This window comes from Emydura macquarii, unplaced genomic scaffold (genome assembly GCF_026122565.2).
Source record: "Emydura macquarii macquarii isolate MOO-44397 ecotype Brisbane River unplaced genomic scaffold, CSIRO-AGI_Emac_v2 contig_3451, whole genome shotgun sequence".
NCBI lineage: Eukaryota > Metazoa > Chordata > Testudines > Chelidae > Emydura > Emydura macquarii.
In genome coordinates, this window is record NW_027133588.1 from 355,924 (window position 1) to 374,615 (window position 18,692).

General features: G+C 55.1%; 1 protein-coding gene across 1 annotated transcript in view; it reads right to left on the reverse strand.

The window, feature by feature from the left end:
• Window positions 1-18,692, reverse strand: part of LOC137144434 (rootletin-like) — a 34,497-nt gene that overhangs the window by 4,209 nt on the left and 11,596 nt on the right. Inside the window, exons 9-26 of the mRNA XM_067534743.1 lie at window positions 18,370-18,474; window positions 17,888-18,076; window positions 16,864-17,102; window positions 16,033-16,261; window positions 15,030-15,109; window positions 13,775-13,841; window positions 13,346-13,416; window positions 12,569-12,632; window positions 11,440-11,583; window positions 10,426-10,505; window positions 9,850-10,012; window positions 9,230-9,271; window positions 7,661-7,792; window positions 6,652-6,725; window positions 4,760-4,844; window positions 3,599-3,764; window positions 2,906-2,988; window positions 416-502 (exon numbers count right to left, since the gene is read on the reverse strand). Coding sequence (XP_067390844.1) covers window positions 416-502; window positions 2,906-2,988; window positions 3,599-3,764; window positions 4,760-4,844; window positions 6,652-6,725; window positions 7,661-7,792; window positions 9,230-9,271; window positions 9,850-10,012; window positions 10,426-10,505; window positions 11,440-11,583; window positions 12,569-12,632; window positions 13,346-13,416; window positions 13,775-13,841; window positions 15,030-15,109; window positions 16,033-16,261; window positions 16,864-17,102; window positions 17,888-18,076; window positions 18,370-18,474 — 2,100 coding nt within the window. The remainder of the gene's footprint in view (window positions 1-415; window positions 503-2,905; window positions 2,989-3,598; window positions 3,765-4,759; window positions 4,845-6,651; window positions 6,726-7,660; window positions 7,793-9,229; window positions 9,272-9,849; window positions 10,013-10,425; window positions 10,506-11,439; window positions 11,584-12,568; window positions 12,633-13,345; window positions 13,417-13,774; window positions 13,842-15,029; window positions 15,110-16,032; window positions 16,262-16,863; window positions 17,103-17,887; window positions 18,077-18,369; window positions 18,475-18,692) is intronic.

The window sequence follows — 18,692 nt, forward strand, 5'->3', positions numbered from 1 at the left end:
CAGTGAATTTCAGGGCCTCTACCTGCCCTTCCTGGCATCAGGCTAAATCCCCGGGTGCAAGAGGCTCTGGACAGCAGCTAGGAAGCCTGGTCTAACCTCCATCCTTTCCCAAGTTGCTTGTAGCCACCCCTGGCTTCCTGTGCCTTGCTCCAGCTAGCTGGGACACACTCCATCCATCCCTGTCATCTCAAATGCCCCCATCCAACTTCAGTCACGGCTTTTGGCTACCTCCCCTCCTCTGCCCACAGAGTCACGCATCCATGCGTCAAAGCCCACGCTCACACAGCCACTCTGACAGCAAAATCCTGCCTGTGTTGGCTCCCTGGCCGCAGAGATAGCTTGCCCGCTCTAGAGAAGCATAAAGAACAGGATGAGTCAGAGCTCCTGGGACAGAGCCAAGTGCATGGCTTGTTACCTGCTCAGTCACCAGCTGGTGCTGCTCTTTCAGGCTTTGGGGCTGGGGACTCCGGGTGACTTGGCCAGCCCCACACTGATTCAGACCCTGTGAAGAAAGAGACCCATGTGGGTAGGGCGGAGCTGATGAATGGACTCGGCTCGCTCGTTCTGTCCTCGCCCCAGTGGGCGGAGGGGGATGAAAACACGCCTTGGAGGCTGTTCGGGGAAGCGGAACCATCGATCTATAATGCCAGGATTGTGAATAGATGAATGGTCGAAGCTGAGCTTTTAGCCCAGTAGGGCCTGTCCCATGTCTCACTGGAAAGGGAAAGTTCTCTAGATCTGCAAAGTCTCCGAACAGTCCTATCAGCATGATGTAACTAACTTAGCTGCTATTGTATCACAGTTGTGCCAAGAGGCCCCAGGCGCAATCAGGGCCCCACTATGCTGGGTGCTGCACTGACACAGGGAGAGATGATCCCTGCCCCAAAGATGTGACAAGCCAGCCAAAGTGCAGGAGAAAAGGAGTGGTATTAGCAACGCTGTACCCATGGGGAACTGAGGTCCAGAAAGGCAGATTCTGCTTTTACAGCCCAGACCAGTGCCACATCTGGGCACCTCCTGGGCTAAGCAGTAGGAAAGACTAACCCAGGCTCGGACCATGGAGCAGGCATCACGAAGAGAGTGCAGCTTGGCTAAGCGGCCAGGTGCATCCTGACAGCGAGACTTTGTTACTCCGTTTAGGGCCAGTCTAGTGATACAGGGCAGGGCGTTTGTATGTCTCTCTGTTGTATCTGGCTGTCTTCGGCATTGACCTGGCCCCAAGCACCATAGGAGCTGAGCACCTCCTGAACTGTCATGTATTACCCTCACGCGCCCCTAGGGGGCAGCGCAGAGCTATCAACCCCATTATACAGATGGGGAGCAGTGGCCCAGATTCTCAAAGGTGTCTAACAATGCCGACAGGCTTTTGGAAATCCCAGCTGGCATCTAGCTGCGTCGAGCACCTAGATACTTCTGGAACTCTGGCCACAAATGACTTGCCCACAGTCCCACAGAGAGACTGTGGCAGAGGACAGAACTGTACTATATCTATAGCTGATGCGCTAACCACTAGACTACCCCTCCTCTCTGCTTTTCTTTATGTTTCTGTACCATCACCAGTAAAACGTTGGTTTATTTAGGACCAACTCAAGGGGGTGTCTGAGGCTAATTTGCAGCAGTCGCTGCAGCCAAAGAGAGATCGTTCTCTAGCCCTTCATGGGAGACAGGGCAACAGTTGATCTATTTCTGTTTGTCTGCCTTGTCTCTTAGTTTGGTAAATATGGTAGCAGAATGGGCTTGTGTGGTTGAAGCCCATGGTCTGAAGGTAAACACAAAGGGAACTGGAGTTATGCGAGCAGGGAAGGTGGAAGAAGAGCCGTTGATTGATGTTTTAGGAGAGGAGCTGAATCAGAAGAAAGAATTTGTGTGCTTGAGAAGTACACTTAGCGCCACTGGGGTGAGAAGTAAAAAGAACAGTGTGCATGGCTGGCAGTGAAAAGGCTGGCAGGAGAACTGTGGGACCAACAATTAAGGAACAAACTGAAAGCTGTGTGTGTTTGTCCCTGCCTGCTCTCAAGTTTGGAAATGGTGGGTCTTACAGAGATGGAAGGAATGAAGATACAGGGAGGAGAAAATAATATACTGAGGAGAATGGCAGGCAAGCTGCGGGTAGACGGCGTGCACATGGAAGACAGTGGGGGAAGATAAACTTGGGACTCTAAGTCATAGATAGGCAGGAGAGTGTGTGTTTGTGGTGGGCTGGACACGTGATAGGAATGGGAGAACAACCACCAGCAAAGAGAGCCTGGGAGGAAGAGGACAGCAAGAGAGGGCGTGGGAGTCTGGTGGTACAATGAAAAGACTGTCAAGAGAAGTTTGAAAAGAAAAGGGGTGGAACTCCCAGACCTACGCATCAGTGCCATGGACCCAAAGGAGGACTGTGGGCACCTCCACCCCTGTGTAAACGGGAAAAGAAGTTGAGAAGCAAAGCTAAAGATGTCTCTTCTTTTAGCTTGCGAGCCATTCAGAGTAGGGACTGTCTTCTAGCCTCTGTTCATACAGCACCGAGCACAGTGGGGCCTCAGTCCTGGTCGGGGCCTCTAGACGTGATTGTAATACAAATAAAGGAACAGCGAGGTGCCTGGGTTACAAGGTCATGGCATGGCTATGGCTGAAGTCTCCCTGCTCAGAGGGTGCCACATATGGGCACTGGGATTGCTGAACAACTCACTGAACATCCTTCCCCATTACAATGAGACGCGTGGTGCAGAGTTGAGGGTCACAGCGGGGACGGCAACAGAGCAGATCGCCAGCCTGCTGCTCCCCCATCATCACACGCATCCCAGTAACATTGTCTGGCATCACTGCGCCCTGCGGGAACCCTTTGGTGGCAGAACTGGGACAGAAACTGACGGGGGTTTCTAGGGGATGCTACGATCCCTGGCTGAGCTGTGCTGTTACTCACCTTGAGGAGTCCCTGTAGCTCACACAGGTAGGTCGAGGCCTGGTCCTCTTTCTCCTGCAGCGCAGCCCCTTTCTCTGTACAGCCTGGAGATTGAAGCAAACAGCGAAGGAGAGAAAGGGGTGAAGAAAACCTTATTCAGTATCTGCAGACACTGAGTCCAGTCACTTCCCAGCCAGCAAGTGCCTCGTCCCCCCGCAAAAAAGAGCTTTGCTGTTAAACGTTGCACTCAGGTCCAGGGCTTTGCCAGCATTTACAGCCAGAAGAGACCATAAGATCATCTGATCTGACCTCCTCTGCATGCCAGGCCGGAGAATTTCACCCAGCTCCCCCTCGTTTAAGCCCAAAGACTTTAGTCAGAGTATTTCAGTCCTCTGGAAACTAAACGGTTGTGCCCAAGGGAGAGAACAGCAGAGAGCAAGCTGCCACCAATGCTGCTGCAGAGAGCGGCTAAGAGCCATCTAGGTGAGCAAGTCCAACGTGCAGAGGACATTAGACCCTCGGGCTGACCACGTGGGGAAGGGAGGAAGAATGGACCAGCACGATCAACAACATGCTCCTGTAGGAAGGAACTCAGAGTCTGGTTAGTGATTCTCCAGCACCTGCCCTCAGGGATCTCCAAGCCCTCTGCAACTGCTGATGAACTGAGCCTCCTGGGAGTCAGCGCAGCTTTATGGCACAGGGAGACGCCCTTACTTTGAATCATCTTGTCCAGTTGGGCCAGAAAAGCGTCGCAGCGGGAGCACTTCCCCTGGGAGCAGCTGTCACGGCTCTCCCCGGGGCCCCTCTTCTGTACGGGCGGGGGGCCAGAGGCCTGGTTGCGTCGGGGGGCATCGTCTCTCAGGGCCTCCACTTCTGCCAGCTAGTAAGGACACAAAGGAGAAGTCAGACAGGAGCATTGCAATGTGTGACCCACACATGGGCTAATCACTGAGACAGCCGCAGTCTGCCCCTGATCTCCAGTAGGACGGAGCCTCTAAGGGGCAGCTTAGCGTCTTGGGTGTGGGAGAGCCCAGGCAACAGCAGTGCCGCCTTTTCTCACGCCACACTGCAAATGTGTCTCTGTCTTGACCTAGAGGAGGCCCCCCCAGAGAAGAGGGGGGTTGTAACAGCACCTCCAGCCCCCAGGAGCCAGGCCGAACCCCCATCTTGTTTCATGGGGGCTGCCAACCAACAACCCTCTTTAAGAGGGGCTGGATGGGAACAGGTGACATAGGCGTGAAAGGGTCCACAGCTCTGCCCCAGTCTGCTAAGCCATGCAGCTCCCCTTGCGATAACATCCCATGTCATCCTCGCTCTTCCTCCCTAGTGATTCCCTCCAGCCTGCTCGGTGGTAGGAAGAGATGGTCAAGGCCGAGCGCGTTTCCACACCCGGCCGTGGTTTCATACCCACCAGCAGTGCTGATTAGCTCTTGTGTCACACTGCCAACCTTCTCCAGCAGGCCCCACTGTCCCCTGCCCACCCGTGTCCCTGCAACCGCCCCAGCCCAGCATCCCCCAACCTTCCTCTGCCCACTCCAATATAGCCCCAGCCCACCCCAGTGTCCCCTAACTGTCCCCATCCCACTGTCCCTGTGTCCCCTCAGTCCTCCCCACCCATACCAGTATAGCTCCCCAGCCAGTCCCAGTATTCCCCAACTATCCCCAGCCCATCCTCTAGCCGCCCCGTTTCATCCCAGTATATCCCCAAACAGCCTGTTCCATCAAAATCATGTGTGGGGGTGTCCTGTGTGGGTGTCCCTAAATTCGCATCATGTATGTGTGTAGAATGAACACACACACATCACGTGCCTTTCCTGGGAGCACCCTGGCACGGAGGGGGAAAGGACACGGACACACGCCTTTCTCAGCAGTTACCTTCAACTCTAACGAAGAGGCTTTAATCTCCAGCTCAGTTTTTTCCATCTCACTTGCTTGTCGGAGGTGCCTCAGGGCCTCTTCTCTGTGGACACAAGTTCCTGCCTCAGTGAAACTGCCTGTTGTCTGGAAAAGCCTCCGACCCCCCCACTGCTGCATGATCTTTTATACTGCAGCGTCTGTGACCCTGGACCTGGGGGTCTGTCCTTCCTTGAGAGGCTCCAGCCACTCTTGCCGCAGCTCCACACGGTCCCGTGTGGCTTCATGGCTCAAAAGCACCGCGCGGAGCCCCTCGATCCTATAAGGAGGGGTGCGGCTCCTCCTGCTGGTAACCAGCCTGCTCCCTGTTCAGAGGTGGGTGACCTGATCCCGTGCACATGCAGGGCCAGACCACTGTGTAGGAAGCCAGGGAGGGCGAAGCTGCATGGAGGCTGCACACCATGGACTCTGTGCTCGAGTGGGGGGGGGCAGATTGTGCCCCAGGGATGCATGCACCAGCAGGACTCTCCATGCACAGGTCCCATGAGGAACGGGAGAGCATCAGCCGCTTCTGCAGCCGCATCCTTGCCCTGTCCCTCGACCCAGGAGCATGAGGAGTGATGGGCGGCCAGGAGCAGCGCTCGTGTTCCCCTTGGAAACCTACAGGGATTACGCCGGTGAGTCAGTGCCCCGGCCTGAGGTCCCCCGGGCTAGAGGGGGCTCCAGAAGAGGGGAGCAGAGAAAGCTGGAGGATCCTGGAGCCTCCCCCCCCATGGCTTTCCCCACTGCACGGCGTGACCCAGGTCGGCACCAGGGCCTCATGCCACAGCTGGTGCTATCCTCTCCCAAAGGGGCAGGGCCTAGGCTGCTCCTCCCCCTCGTCCCACTCCCAACATGGGGTCGTAGCTCCGAGCCGCCCTCCAGCCCTCAGCCTGGCTCTTCCGGCTGCAAGGCGCCCTATCAGGCTAGTGCCAGGACTCCCCCCAGCTGCCATCGCTACACGCCCTGGAAGATGTGAGGCCCTGCTCCAGGGATGGCTCTCGGTGGCTCTCTCGACACAGGGCTGCCATGCAGGGAGCCTGCCAGCACCCGCCTGGGGCAGCCTGTGGTGGAAGGGCTTGTTTTCTAACCAGGCTTTTAATGGCACGCGCCCCTGGGCCCAGAGAGATGACTCCTCTGCGGCTACCTACTAGAGAGTGCTCTGGGCTCACCCCAGCCACTGAGCGCCCAGATCCGAGGTTAGGCTCGTGGGGCCCGAGACAGGAGTGCCTCTCCCCCTCCGGGAGCTTGGCGTCCCAGGGCAGACTGTCCTGCCCTCAGCGCCAGGTGCCACATCCACACTGCGGCGTCTAGGTGGTTCCTGGCACGTGCCCAAGATGGGTCTGAACCAAAAACCTCTCTTCCCGAGTGCAGGACCCGGCTCTCTCTCCCGTCTCTGTGCCCCCGTGCTGCCGCTGCTGGAAATGAGGTGACTGCAGCAGCCAGGTGGGGGCACAGAAATGCCCTCCGGGAAAGCAATAAGCCGGCTCTCTCCCACATGCAGCTCCACTTTCCATGCGGGGGCGAGATGTCCCCTGGGGACATCCCAGCAGCTTGTGGAGCGCTTTGGTCTAACTGGAGCCACGGGAGAGGGGACAGGCCGACTGGATTTGCACTCGCCCCCCCTCATCACATTACAGGTATTCCACTGGCAGGCATAGAGGGCCAGGCTCATCCCTGGTGCAACTCCACCGGAGTCTATGGAGTTGCACCAGATTGGATTAGGCCCATTCCTGTTAAAGTTACACGGCGGGTGAGTTGTGCCATGCAGAGGAGACAGCGCAGCCACCCCTGGGGTTTCCAGGGTGGGAGCTGCCATGGGAGCACCCATGGCTCAGTACTGCCTTGGGACTGAATCCGTGCTAGTTCCTTACTTCTCTGCCAGCTGGTGCTCCAGAGAGGCTACGAGTTGTTCCAGTCTCAGCTTCTCTGAGCTGCATTCAGTGTACTGGGAATAGACAAAGGATGCAGGTTAGTGTTACTCAGTGAAGTCACCTACTTCATCAACAGCCACACCTGCTCTCTTCTAGCTACTTACACAACGGCTATATGAGTTACCCAGGTGAGTAGCCCACACAGACAAGCCCTGGGGCATCGCCACTGTTATTCCTTATTCACAGACAGTACGCTGGCTGGTTCCGCGCTGTATTCTTATCCCAGGGAGTCACCCCCTCCTTGACACCAGAGTAAAGCTCTTTGCTGGTACATCTAATCTGTTGAAGTTGGAGAGAAGGGGGTAGGCAGCCCTAGACTGGGGTTGAGGTCGATCTCCACTAAGAGCCAGGGACTAATCCAGCCACCTGCCAGGCACATGCAGTGAACTCTTGGGATGGGGGACTCACTAAGGGAGCGGATCCAATCCACAGATACGTACTGTCACTGAAGCACGCACCGGTTTGAGACAAGTCCTTCCGAGGGGAGAGGTAGCCTGGTTCCACGGACAGGGAATTGGCCTGGGACTCAGGAGATGGTGACCAACAACAAGCCACTTCTCTTTCCCTCCTTTGTTTGTCTTGTCTATTTCGACAGGCTGCTCTTCAGATCAGAGGAAGTCTCTCACTCTGGGTGTGTCTACACTGCAATTGGGAAATGTACGATCCCGATCGTGTAAGGACTAGGGCAGCTGGCCTGGGCCATCCCCCATGCAGCCATGGCTACACTGCTATTTTTAGTAAAGTAGCTCCATCAAAGCTAGCTCAGGTATGTCTAGGCATATTGCAATCATACCTCCTGACTGAAGTGTAGATATACTCTCTGTGTATGTACAGCACCTAGCACAATAAGGCCCTGATCTCAGTTGGGGTGCCTAAATGCTCTGGGAATACAAATGACAGTATAATTATCTGGCATGTCTCTGCAGAATGTTCAGAGCAAGGTCTATACCTGGCTTCTGGCAGATTCTAACTCCAGGTATTGTTCTTCCAGCGCCGCATCACGTGTTTTCAGCATGTCCCAAACTTTCTGAAGCTCTTCTCGGACCAGAACTAACTCTGTGTCTACTTCCTCCAGGGAAGCCTGAAGTATATGAAAGAAAAATTGGCGTGAGTCACATCTGCCAGTAAGCTGTGCAGGAAGAGCAGAGAATCACACTCCATTTCCAAGCACATCTATGTGACAGCTTCTAGATGCTACAGTGATGGGTGCTTTGGAAATGGATGTAATATCAAACCCTCTGCATTCCTTGATATCAAGATACAGGCTGTTCTAGCCAAAGTCAAGCAGCAGGTATTGCTGCAGACAAGATGAGCAGACCCTACATGAGCCCCGGCTGTGGGATACAACCAACTTCAGGTGTTCTGAGCCTACAAATGTTCATCTAAGCCACCATCAGCCTATGGAGCAGTGTCAAACTCCAAAGCCAGGCTGATGCTAATCCATGGCTGAATGCCAGTTTGAATGGGTCATCCCAGTTCTCAACAATCCTAGCCAGAAGAAGTGATGGAAGTGGAAAGTGACGGTGGGTATCTCACCCACTCCCTGTCCAGGGCCCTTATGCAGTGCCAGGCGAGGACCGGCCATGGAACTCACGTCCAAGCAAAACCTTTGACTCTCTTCGAACTTTCCCCAAAGTTCCCAGGGCTGAGTCTGAGAACCACCCAAACGTACTGCAAAGCTCCTGGGCCTGCAGACGGCCCTGTTGGAAGGTCAGAGCCCAAAATGCTCAACAAAATAGTGGCCTCAACTCTGGAGTCTTCGGGGAAGGAAGCTGTGCACCACATGGAAGAACACTCAACTCCTTGAAGTGCGCAGATATCTGACAAGCCAATGCAGCTGGTCCTAATATCAAGTCCCATTCTGCACATTTCCCAAATTGTTTGGTAAATACAGGGAGGCTCTATGCCGGGCGCGATTATTTTGGCCAGCGTCACCATGTTCTTCGACTATATGAATCTAATAATATTGTCCGTTGATTTCAACACCTCCAATTTCCCAGGCCCCGATCATTCTTCCCCAGTAGAGAGGAAAAGTGGCTCAGTGGTTAGGGTGCTTGTTGTCGCATGGACTTCCGGCGTGACCCTGGGCAAGCCATGCAGCCTCTCTGCGCCCCAGCTGTACAGTGGGGCTAGCAGCACTGCCCTACTGCATCTGGGGCTGGGAAGATGGTGAGCAGATAAGTACTGAGGAGCAGATAAGAACCGGAAACCGAGCACCACATTTCTGCCAGACACACGGAGCAAAACTGGGGCTTGGTCTTCCCCTTTACTAAGGAAAACAAGAGACCAAGGACGAAGTGCTACAGGGCCAGATCCTCGGCTGGTGTAAATCTACGGGACTCCACTGGCTTCAAATTAAGCATATGTTTGAGTGCTTCGTTCCACCAGGGCACAGGCCCCTAGGACTGCAGGCCACCCCCGCCATGGCTGGGTTATGGAGTACCAATGGCCCGGCTGAAGCTGTACCTTGTACCAAGTCACTCTAACAGTGTTAAGATGTCAGGGAGGATCCTCTCACCTTGATGTCTCCTGGCTGCTTTTGTTTCAGTTCCTCTAATTCCTAGCAGTAAAAGAAAGGAGATTTAGCCTTCCTGCCCATTCTCCTCCGAGACTCCCTCCTCATGCTGTTGCCAGGCCTGGCTGCAGGGACTTCCTTCTCCTGGAAAGTGGGTCATTGGTTTCCATGGCACCCCCCACAGAGGGGCATATCTTCCTCCCACCCTACCCCGAGGCAGGCCCCCTCATGGCACCTCCCCACAGTGGGGGTATCTCTGTATTTCTGTTGTGTAACAATCAGCTGCCCTAGTTTCCTGTCCTTGGGCTCTGCAGAACCCCCTTAGCCCCATAGTCAGGAGAAGCTCCTTCGCCGCATGGAAACAGGGTCTGCTCTCCATTAGCCAGTGTGAATCCAGAGCAAGTCCGCTGTCAGTGGATTCACACTGGTGGAACAGTAGAATCTGGCTGACAGACTCTTTCCTAGGAGGCACTCATCAGTAGGAAGGGACCAAAGAGAAGGTACCATACTCCACAATACCCATCCTGTCATCTGCAGAGCATTCTGGGATTCCTACCCTCCCACCTCCATCACCTCCTCTATGTCTACACACAATATCTGTAAAGTGCACATCCAGGCCGCACCTCTCTCAAAGTCCCGATCAGCTCCTCCTTTTCCTGCCGGGATACAATCTCCCTCTGGAGCTTCTGCTTCAGGCTCTCCATCTCAGACGGGCCCCCTGAGGCCATCACGTCCTGGGGGCTCTCCATGGCCAACAGCTCTCCACGAGGACTGGAAATCTGGGAACTGAGATACAAAGTGGACGCCGTTCACCATCAGTGGACATGATCCTTGTTTCAGCAGCATCCCTGGAAGAACCTTCACTCTGCTCTACAACGCTGTCTGGGGTGTCCTCCAACTGCCCAGGGCCTGTGATCGGCAGTTTCAGAGCCCACACACAGATAAGCAGGTCTGATCTATGTTCACTTTCCTCCCAGGTCTCCCTTTTCCCATTCCCCTTTTCAAGCTGCAGGATGGCCACCACACAAGGCTGGCGAGGGGAAACATACAGCCTGGAGAAAGGTGTGGGCAAGGCAGGCAGCACCAAGACTGTCAAACACGCTGCTGGAGATGTGGGCATGGATACGTCAGCATGCGGGACGAGACTGACAGACGAGGTCAGGAGACAGACAGACTCACAGACATACTATGGTGCCCACCTTCCTGGAGAGGACTCTGGACTATCCATCTCTAAGCCAGATGTTGATGTGGTACGAGAGGTTGCTGGGAACTTGATCTGCTGGAAAGTACACAGAGAGACGTCACCTAGGCAACAGCAGCTCACACCAGTTCCTCCCCGGCACACAGCTCACACCGTGTCCTCTGCAAAGAGATGGCTGAATCTAGGCTCCCACTGCAGCAGAAGCACATCAACATCACCTCCCAGCCAGTGACCTCAATGCCCCACTCCCCCCCCAGGTAGATGAGTATCATTAACCCCAGTTTACCAAAAAGGAAGCTGAGGTACAAAGAGGGACCGCAACTTGCCTATGGTCGCAGAGCAAGTCAGCAGCTGAGCCAGGAACAGAACCCAGGTCTCCTGACTGTGCTTTACCCACAAGATCAGGCTTCTTGGCTAGTATTTTAGATAATCCTTCTGCTGTGTTTTGAGGGTCTCCACGTCACACCTGTGCAGAGTCAATGGGTCTGACACACTAGCACGTGTACCATTGCCCTCTCCTGGGGAAGGATGAGTCGGCATGTATGTAACAGTCCTTTCTACCAACTGAATGAACCATGTTATTAGCCTAACAGATAGAGGCTTCTGTAGTTAGAGCTGCAAGTGCTGAGTCTGAATCCTGGTCCTGTCACCTGACTGGTAGCTAAGCAGAGAGCTCTACCAGGGTGCAGCCAAAATTCAGCGCACAGCCGAGCACATGCTCCGCGCTGCTCCCCTGCAAGCACCGACCAGAACAGATGGAGAAGTGACAGTGGGGCCCTAGATACTGAGATTCCAGCCCAGTTCAGAGACAGCCAGATCAGCCTAGGTGGGCCGGGGGGGGGCTCTAAGGGTTGAGAAGCACAATTAAAATGCAGGGTATTTAAACACACAATGACATCATTCTGGAACCACCTGGCTGTAGCCCGACAGTTCGGGAGGTTAGTAAGGCTCATGGCACAGATGCGGGCACAACATCCAGCCCTGGTGTGGTTGCCCACAGAATGGCACCGACCTCATGGCGGGGAGGTGCGTAGTCCCAGCGCCTGGACTGCAGCAGCTGCGCTTTGCCACTCAGTGCCTGGCTGCGGCTCTTCTCCAGCTCCAGCTCCTGTTTGCAGGCATCCAGTTCAATCCGCAGGATGGAAGCGCTGTCCAGCTGCCAGAGGGGGGGAAGAAAGCATGACGCGCATGAACCCACCCGGTTCCCGCGCCCTCCCTGAAAGCCAGGCTTGGCGGGCATCACTGGCCCCTGGACAACAGGCAATTGTTCTGACACACCAGGCAAATCTCAAGGCTGAAAAGAACAGATGGGGGGCCAGAGGCAAGGACAGAACTAATCCTTTTATCTCCACTGCGTTCCCCACTGCCAACATGCGCTGAGGGCCGGGGGAGCAGAACTGACATACCCACGTTTACAAATCCAATTCAGTCGTCCATTATTTAGGTCGTAAGTTCTTTGCGGGCAGGACCAGCTCTTGGTTCTGTGTTTGTACAGTGTCTAGCGTAATGGGGCCCTGGGCCGGGCCTGGCTGGGGCTCCTAGGCACCCCCATTTAATAATACATGGAAACACTTGGCCGTAGCTAAGGGAGGTTCTAGCACCAACTGGCAACCTCTAGAGAAATCCAAACCAAGGTGGAATTGCATTAAAAATACCTTTGGAAAAGGAAAGTCTTAAGGCGGGGAAGGGATGAGCTAAGAAGGAGGTCAAAGGGGTTCCACGCCATAGCAAGAGCACCACCTTCATCTGCTCTAAGACATGACAGTGGGATCCCTAAAGGGCAGGTGCTGCAGAGAGTACAGGAGCGTGAGTATCCACAGGGATGCCATTCACGGAGGAGGGGACCTAGTCCACTAAAGGGTCACCTGAAAGTCAGTCCATCAGGCCAGGGTATGATGAGAGGCAGCACCAAGAGAGGCTGCTCCGGATGGACCGAGGAGGGAAATAACATGGGAATGCATCGCCTAATTGTAATGCATTCAGGTAGTGGAGCCAGGTCCTAGCAGATGATATTTCTCTGGACTTCCAGTGAGCAGAAAAGTTTTCCACCAGGCTCCCAAGACTCCAGCTGAAATGAGCATGCGTCCCTACCACTCTGCCACGAATTGGGCACATGGAGCTAGGAACAAAGCCATTCCTACCTTCAGCTTCCTGATCTCAGACTTCATCTCAGCTTTTTCATTCTCCAGCCTCTTTATCCTGTTGCTAGTAAGAAACAAAAGCAGGGAAACCAGTTATTTCCCGGAGAAACCAGGGATTTCCACCAGGGGACTTGGCTCCCTGGAAGCCAATGTGAGAAAGGGCTGGGCCAACCTAAGAAGTAAACCAATAAATCTTCAGTGACATAAACTGGATCTGAGCCCCAGTCTTTTTGGTTCAGTGGAATTTTACCACTGAATTCAGGGGTTCAGGGTCAGGCCCCTGATGGGAGCCAGCATTTCACACTTTGGAACTGGGGGTAGATGGCTACCTGAGTGCAACAATTAATCAGAGGTTGTCCTCAGACCATGGCCCGGGATCCTTAAAAAGAAGGGCTGCTCAACTCTGTGAGCACCAGGTTCCAAAGTCACCACCACCATGGTCAGCAGATACACAGGGAATGAATTAGGTCAATGGGAACCTAGAGAAGAGGCCTGCATTGATTAGACAGCCCGTCACCCTACACTTCTTCTGGCCTGGTGGGTAGTGCTGAAGGATGAAGGACCCAAGATCTCTCGTTGTTAGTCTTCCTAAGGTTTTATACAACAGGGAAGTCCCAGCTTGTAACTGCCTCCAACAGGAGGGAGGATGAGCAATTCAGTTAACAAGAATTGCTGTTCCCTACTGTCTTCCAAGCAAGAAATCTCCCTCCCGACACTTGCCAGTGACTTCCCAGCCAGTCCATCTAGTTCTGTAGCATTGCAGAAGCAAGAACTCACTGGGTGTCCTGGATCTCTTTGCAAAGGGACTCTTGTTCTGAAGTCCTCTCCGAGCCTGATCCCTGTAGAGACTGGAAGGGACACATATAAGAGGCTTTTCAAGTAACTCAAGGTGTTGGCTTCCCTTATCACCGACCTGGCACCTTAACAAACCCACCTACTCCCACAGCAACTGCCCCCCTGGGTGTGTTTGGGGTGGGTGGCAGGTGGAGAGTTCGGATCTATCACGGTGACTCCAAACCATCCTTGGCTTGGTTCCATCTTTGTTATCAACCAATCATTCACCTCCCCAGAACCCACATGCCCCCAGGCTCCAGCTTGGGTTATGCCGGGGGGTCAGACTGGAGGATCCCTTCCAGCCTTAGAACCGAAGCATCTAGGAGTTCTCCCCGGCGGAGGGAGCGGGCGGGTCCATCTCTCTCTGCTTACTACAGTTGTTTGTGCCGGCTGATGCTCTCTCAGCTGTCTCATTAAGTCTCCGTTTTCTTCCTTCAGGCTAGAGGATGAAAGGGGTTGTCAATTTACACTCCGGGGTGAGATTTTCCAAACACCTGATGTGACTGAGGAGCACGAATCCCACTGGCTTGCCTTGGGACGTGCGCTCCTGAATCACTTCCAGGCTTTGGAACGTCCCACCAAGATCCCGGACTCATTGGCTCCCAGGGGCCCGATTCGCCATTATCCTGAGCCCTGGGGAGTCATTTACACCTGTGCAAAGCGAGGGCAGAGGGGCTCACAGACCCTGCCAGATCGGAACGGCGCAGCCCAGCCATGCTACTGTGCCAGGCAGCAGTGGATCCGCCCCCTTGGCGGTAGGGACCCCACTGACCTCTAACGAATGGAACCGAACAGCATCACAGGCCACAACCACAGGCCCCCCTGTGCAGAGTGGGGCAGCTGGGCTGGACTCCCTTTCCATCCTGCTCCTCAGTCCCCACAAGTGAGGGTGTCTGGGAGAACTAAGGCAGAAGCAGGGGTGCAGGGTGAAGTCTTTGCTAGGCAGAGTCAGATGGGCAGGAGACTGCCGTTCACCCAGGAGTGGCACAGTCTGCACTACAGCCTAGGCAGGAGGAGGAGCACCCAGCTGTGACTACCCCCGGGGCCAAAGAGGTTCCAGATAATAAAGAAAGGCCCGATCCTGCTCCCATTAATCAAGCCCCAAGTCTGTGCTGGTGCCCCGACAAGGAGAGAACTCCCCTGGACAAATGCAGCCACAATGTCCTGGAAGCAGGCACAACTCCATTTACTCCAGCCAGCTCTGCCTGCTTACACTCGTCTGCATTTGCCCTGGGGAGTCCAGGATGCCTCTGCAACGGATGCAGAGAAAAAGGGTTTCCTAAGGAGTTCTGCCCCGCTGTCTGTCTGCCTGCCTCTCTCTCTCTGTCCTTGGAGCCCTGAGGAAGCAGCAGCCCATAGGGGAGATCACAGCAGGGAAGGGAGCATGCAAGAAAGGCTCCAGTTCATTTTTCATGTAGCTGCCCAGTGCCAAGGCAGCCAGGATGGCGGGTCTGAAAAACACTAGAGGGGACAATGGAAAAACAACTTTCTTCTGATAAGAGAGAGGAAACCACACCGCAGGGTGGCCCTATCTGGAAAGGAGAAGGGATAAACTCAGGGATCAGAGCAGTGAGACAAAAGGAGCTATGGAAATACCAGCACGGGAGAGAGATCATTCACCATCTACCTGCGCATGATGCCTCTCAGTTCAGCAAGTTCCTCCACATCCACCTGCAGCAACTCGCAGTCCCCCAGGAGCTCGGCATGCTGAAAGGCACACGGGAAGGACGGTTAGGCCTTGCCAAGTGGGGCCAGGGCCCCCAGCCAGTGCCTGGTGACGCCGCAGGAAGACAGGGTACAGCAGAGCCCAGGGAGATGCCAGGAATCCCCAAGGAAGGAGCAAGCCTGGAAATCCACTGCTGCAGACACGACGTCAGCACGTAACCGAGCCTTCAGAAGAGAGCCAAAGGGAGCACCCCATCCCTCACCTCCCTGTCAACCCAGGTAGTTCTAGAGCCGGCCGGGAAACGGGGGGAATGTCTAAATTTGGCTGAAAAGCAGAAAAAGAAAGTCACGTGATTTTTGGGTTCCTTTTCCAGTCAGTTCTAGGTATGTCAAAGGGGCTCCCCACCGCAGTAGCCAGGAGCTGGCCACCTGGTTACGTTTCAGGGCTCATCAAGATGAAGCTCAGTAGAAAGTTGACCTATAAAGCAATGGATTTTGGTGGTAGTCTGGGTGGCGCTACTGATCATGGGATTCTGAGTCTCGCACCTGAAAGGTCTTGTCTAGACTAGAAACTCGCACCAGTTTAGCTAAATCAAATTAAAATCAGTGTTGTTAAATGAGTGCAGAGCATGTGGATCTACATATAACCCTCCCACCACCCCTACAAAGGAGGCATCCTTTCCCTGTTGTACAGATGGGGAAACTGAGGCAGAGGGAAGCACGGTGACGTGCCCAAAGTCACACACTGACTTAGTGGTAGGGGTGGGATTAGAACCCAGGAGCTTGTGGCTCCCAGCTCCAGAGCTCAGTGACCACTAGCTGGGGCATGGCGGAGAGAACGAGAAAGGAGACTGGAGTGGCTGAGTGCAGCGCTAGGGCAGGGGTGGAAGGATGGGGCAATCGTGAGGCTGCCAGATGGGGCAGGGAGGCAGCGACTGGCCTGGGGCTCGCTGGCCATGTCCCACCTTGGCACACAGGCTCTGATGCATCATGTGTGCTTGCTCCAGTTCCTCCTCTTTGGTTTTCAGGGCCACAGTCACCTGGTGCCACCTGTCCTTCCAGTGCTGGGAGACCTGCTGCTGCTCTGCGAGCTGGCGCCGCAGCTCCTCCTGCTTGTGCTGCAGGACAGCCTCCAGCTCCGCGCAGCGAGCCTGCAGGGCCTCCTTCTCCGCCTGCAGCAGGGACTGCGATGCCCTGCAAAACAGCACGAGCGCTGCAAAGCACCGGGCCCGGCTAGCACATCTAGTCATACTCCGTGGGCTTCTCCGACTCAGCCTTCCACACAGACCTGCTCCCCCCCTGCACCGCCTCTGCAATCTCCTCGGCCCTCCGAATCATCTCAGCGTGGCTTGTGAGAGAGCCTTCCCCTCTGCAGCTGCTGCTGCCTTGGACAGCCATCCTCCATCACCAAATCCCAGCGGGAAACCTCCCTCACCCCTTCACCGCCCCCTCCTCCAGTGTCCTTTCTGCCATCTGCACCACGTGCTGGAATCCTTCTGCTCGGGGCAGCCGGTGGGATACAGTCTGCGTTGCTAAACAGCACCTAGTGGCTTTGTGCTAGACTGCAGCAGGGAGAAGCCGGTTCATCTGATGGCAGATGATGTAAAAGCCAAGCTGAGCCGTGCAGCACCTAGTCTGACGGACACCTTCTCCTGCTGCCCCCTGCCCCTCAGTGCCGCTCCTCCTGAGACAGGAGCAGAGAAGCAGCACGGAGAGCTCAGCCAGCGGATGCATTCTCCTCCTTTGTGCCTCTGCGTCCCAGTCTCCTACCTTCCCTGCTCCCAATATTCAGGTACCTGAGCCCTTCGCAGGTCGTCCGAAGAGTCGCCACCTTGTCCCTCTGGCCTCCCGCATCTCCCTGCAGCTCCGACTTCAGGGCCTCCTGTTCTCCCAGCAGCTTCACACGCTCGGTCTCCAGGGCCTGGATCCGATTGGTCAGGATCTTCTTCTCAGCCTCCAGGTGGTGGAGCTGACCCAGGGAGGTCTCCAGTCTCTGGTGGCTCTGACCCAGCTCGGAGGAGAGCTTCTCGTTTACCTGCAGGGGGACCCCATGTGCATAGCTTAAACCAGCGCCTCCCCACACCGAACTAGCCGTCAAGCTGAGACCTGGCCTAATTCACCTCAGTGATGTGCATGCACAGGGCAGCCACAAGCGAAATCTAGAAGCTGTATGTGACGAGACGGGCAAGGTCTTGGATTCTGGACCCTGAGATCCAGCCTACACCAAATGACCTAGAGAAGCAGGCCGACCCACTCAGCTAGTACAGGAAGCTCATAGATACGCGGTGGTCAGGCATGTCCCAGCCATGAGAAGGCTCTTCAGGTTACAAATTCTAGATCTTTTCCAGGAGCCCAAAATAGAGCGTCTGGGCTTCACACCAGTCCCTGGAAAGCCTCGTCTGAGCTTCACGCCGCAGCGGATAGATGACAAGAACGTCATGCGGAGACCAGTGGCTGAGGGCGTCTGGCTCTAAGCACAGGGCACCGCTAGTTCAGCTGGTGGAGGGATCTGTTGAAGAGGAGAAGGTCTCCAGTCCTCCAGCAGAAGGCAGTGGTGGGCAAGCACAAAAGACTATCTGAGACGAGGGCGGGTGGTGGGGTAGGGGAAGTGGTTGGGAATACGCTGAAGAGCTAAAAGGAATGGAGCATCTTGGCAACCCACTTTTGTAAAGCAACATGTTCCTGGCTCTCATGGGGCTGGGGCCCCCATTTCACCGAGGAGGTTTGGAAGCAGTCCTCCCGGAGTGGGGTCGGATGGTGATGTCCGCAGAGTCCGCTCACGCCTCCTCCCCCAGCTCAGAGAGTCCCCCAAGGACTCACCTGTCTGAGGGTCACCAGCTCCTCCTCCTTCAGGACCCTTTCCTGGTCCTGTCGCTTGGCCCGGGCCTTGGCATTCACCAGCTCCACCTGAAGGCCTGACACTTGGCCGCTGAATCCCTCTTGGCTCCGCTGCACACGTTCCAGCTGCAGGGTGAGTGCCTGCACCTGCTGGTGCAGCTCCACCTTCTCCTGAAAGCCAAGCAGTGTAGTCAGCTTCCCCAATGGCCCAGCTGCACCCCCGGGGGCTGATCTGGATTCCCCAGCACAGATGAAACTGGTGACAGTCACTGCTTATAGAGAGAGGCACCGCTCCCCATTCCTCCTCTCGCTCCTCTGTCCACCCAGGCTGAGCTCCTCACCACGGCATCTACGTTCCCGCCTCTCCTTTCTGCCACTCTTTCTCCTCTTTTGCCGCTGCCCTATTGCCCCTCTTCCCCACCGCTTCCCATCCTCTCTCCCATTTACCTACGCCCACTCAGTACCTTCAGGAACCTCTCCCTGTCGGCCAGGGCAGGATTCAGCTTCATGGTGAGCTCAGATACTCTCTCCTCCAGCGTGGCCACCTTGGAAGACAGCAGCTCCTTCTCCTGCCCAGGAAGATTACACATCAGGATGAGAAAAACCAAAAGCATATTTCTAGAGTCTGTAACAAATCTGTGAACTTTTCCTGGCATGGGAAAGAAAGCCACGAACAACTGGTGCAAATACCTGAGCCAAATAGCCAAGGCTTCGTTCAGAGAAGGAATCTTGTGTCCTCTTTCAAACACTCAATAGTCCAACCAACCTATCCTGAATACGTCAGTTC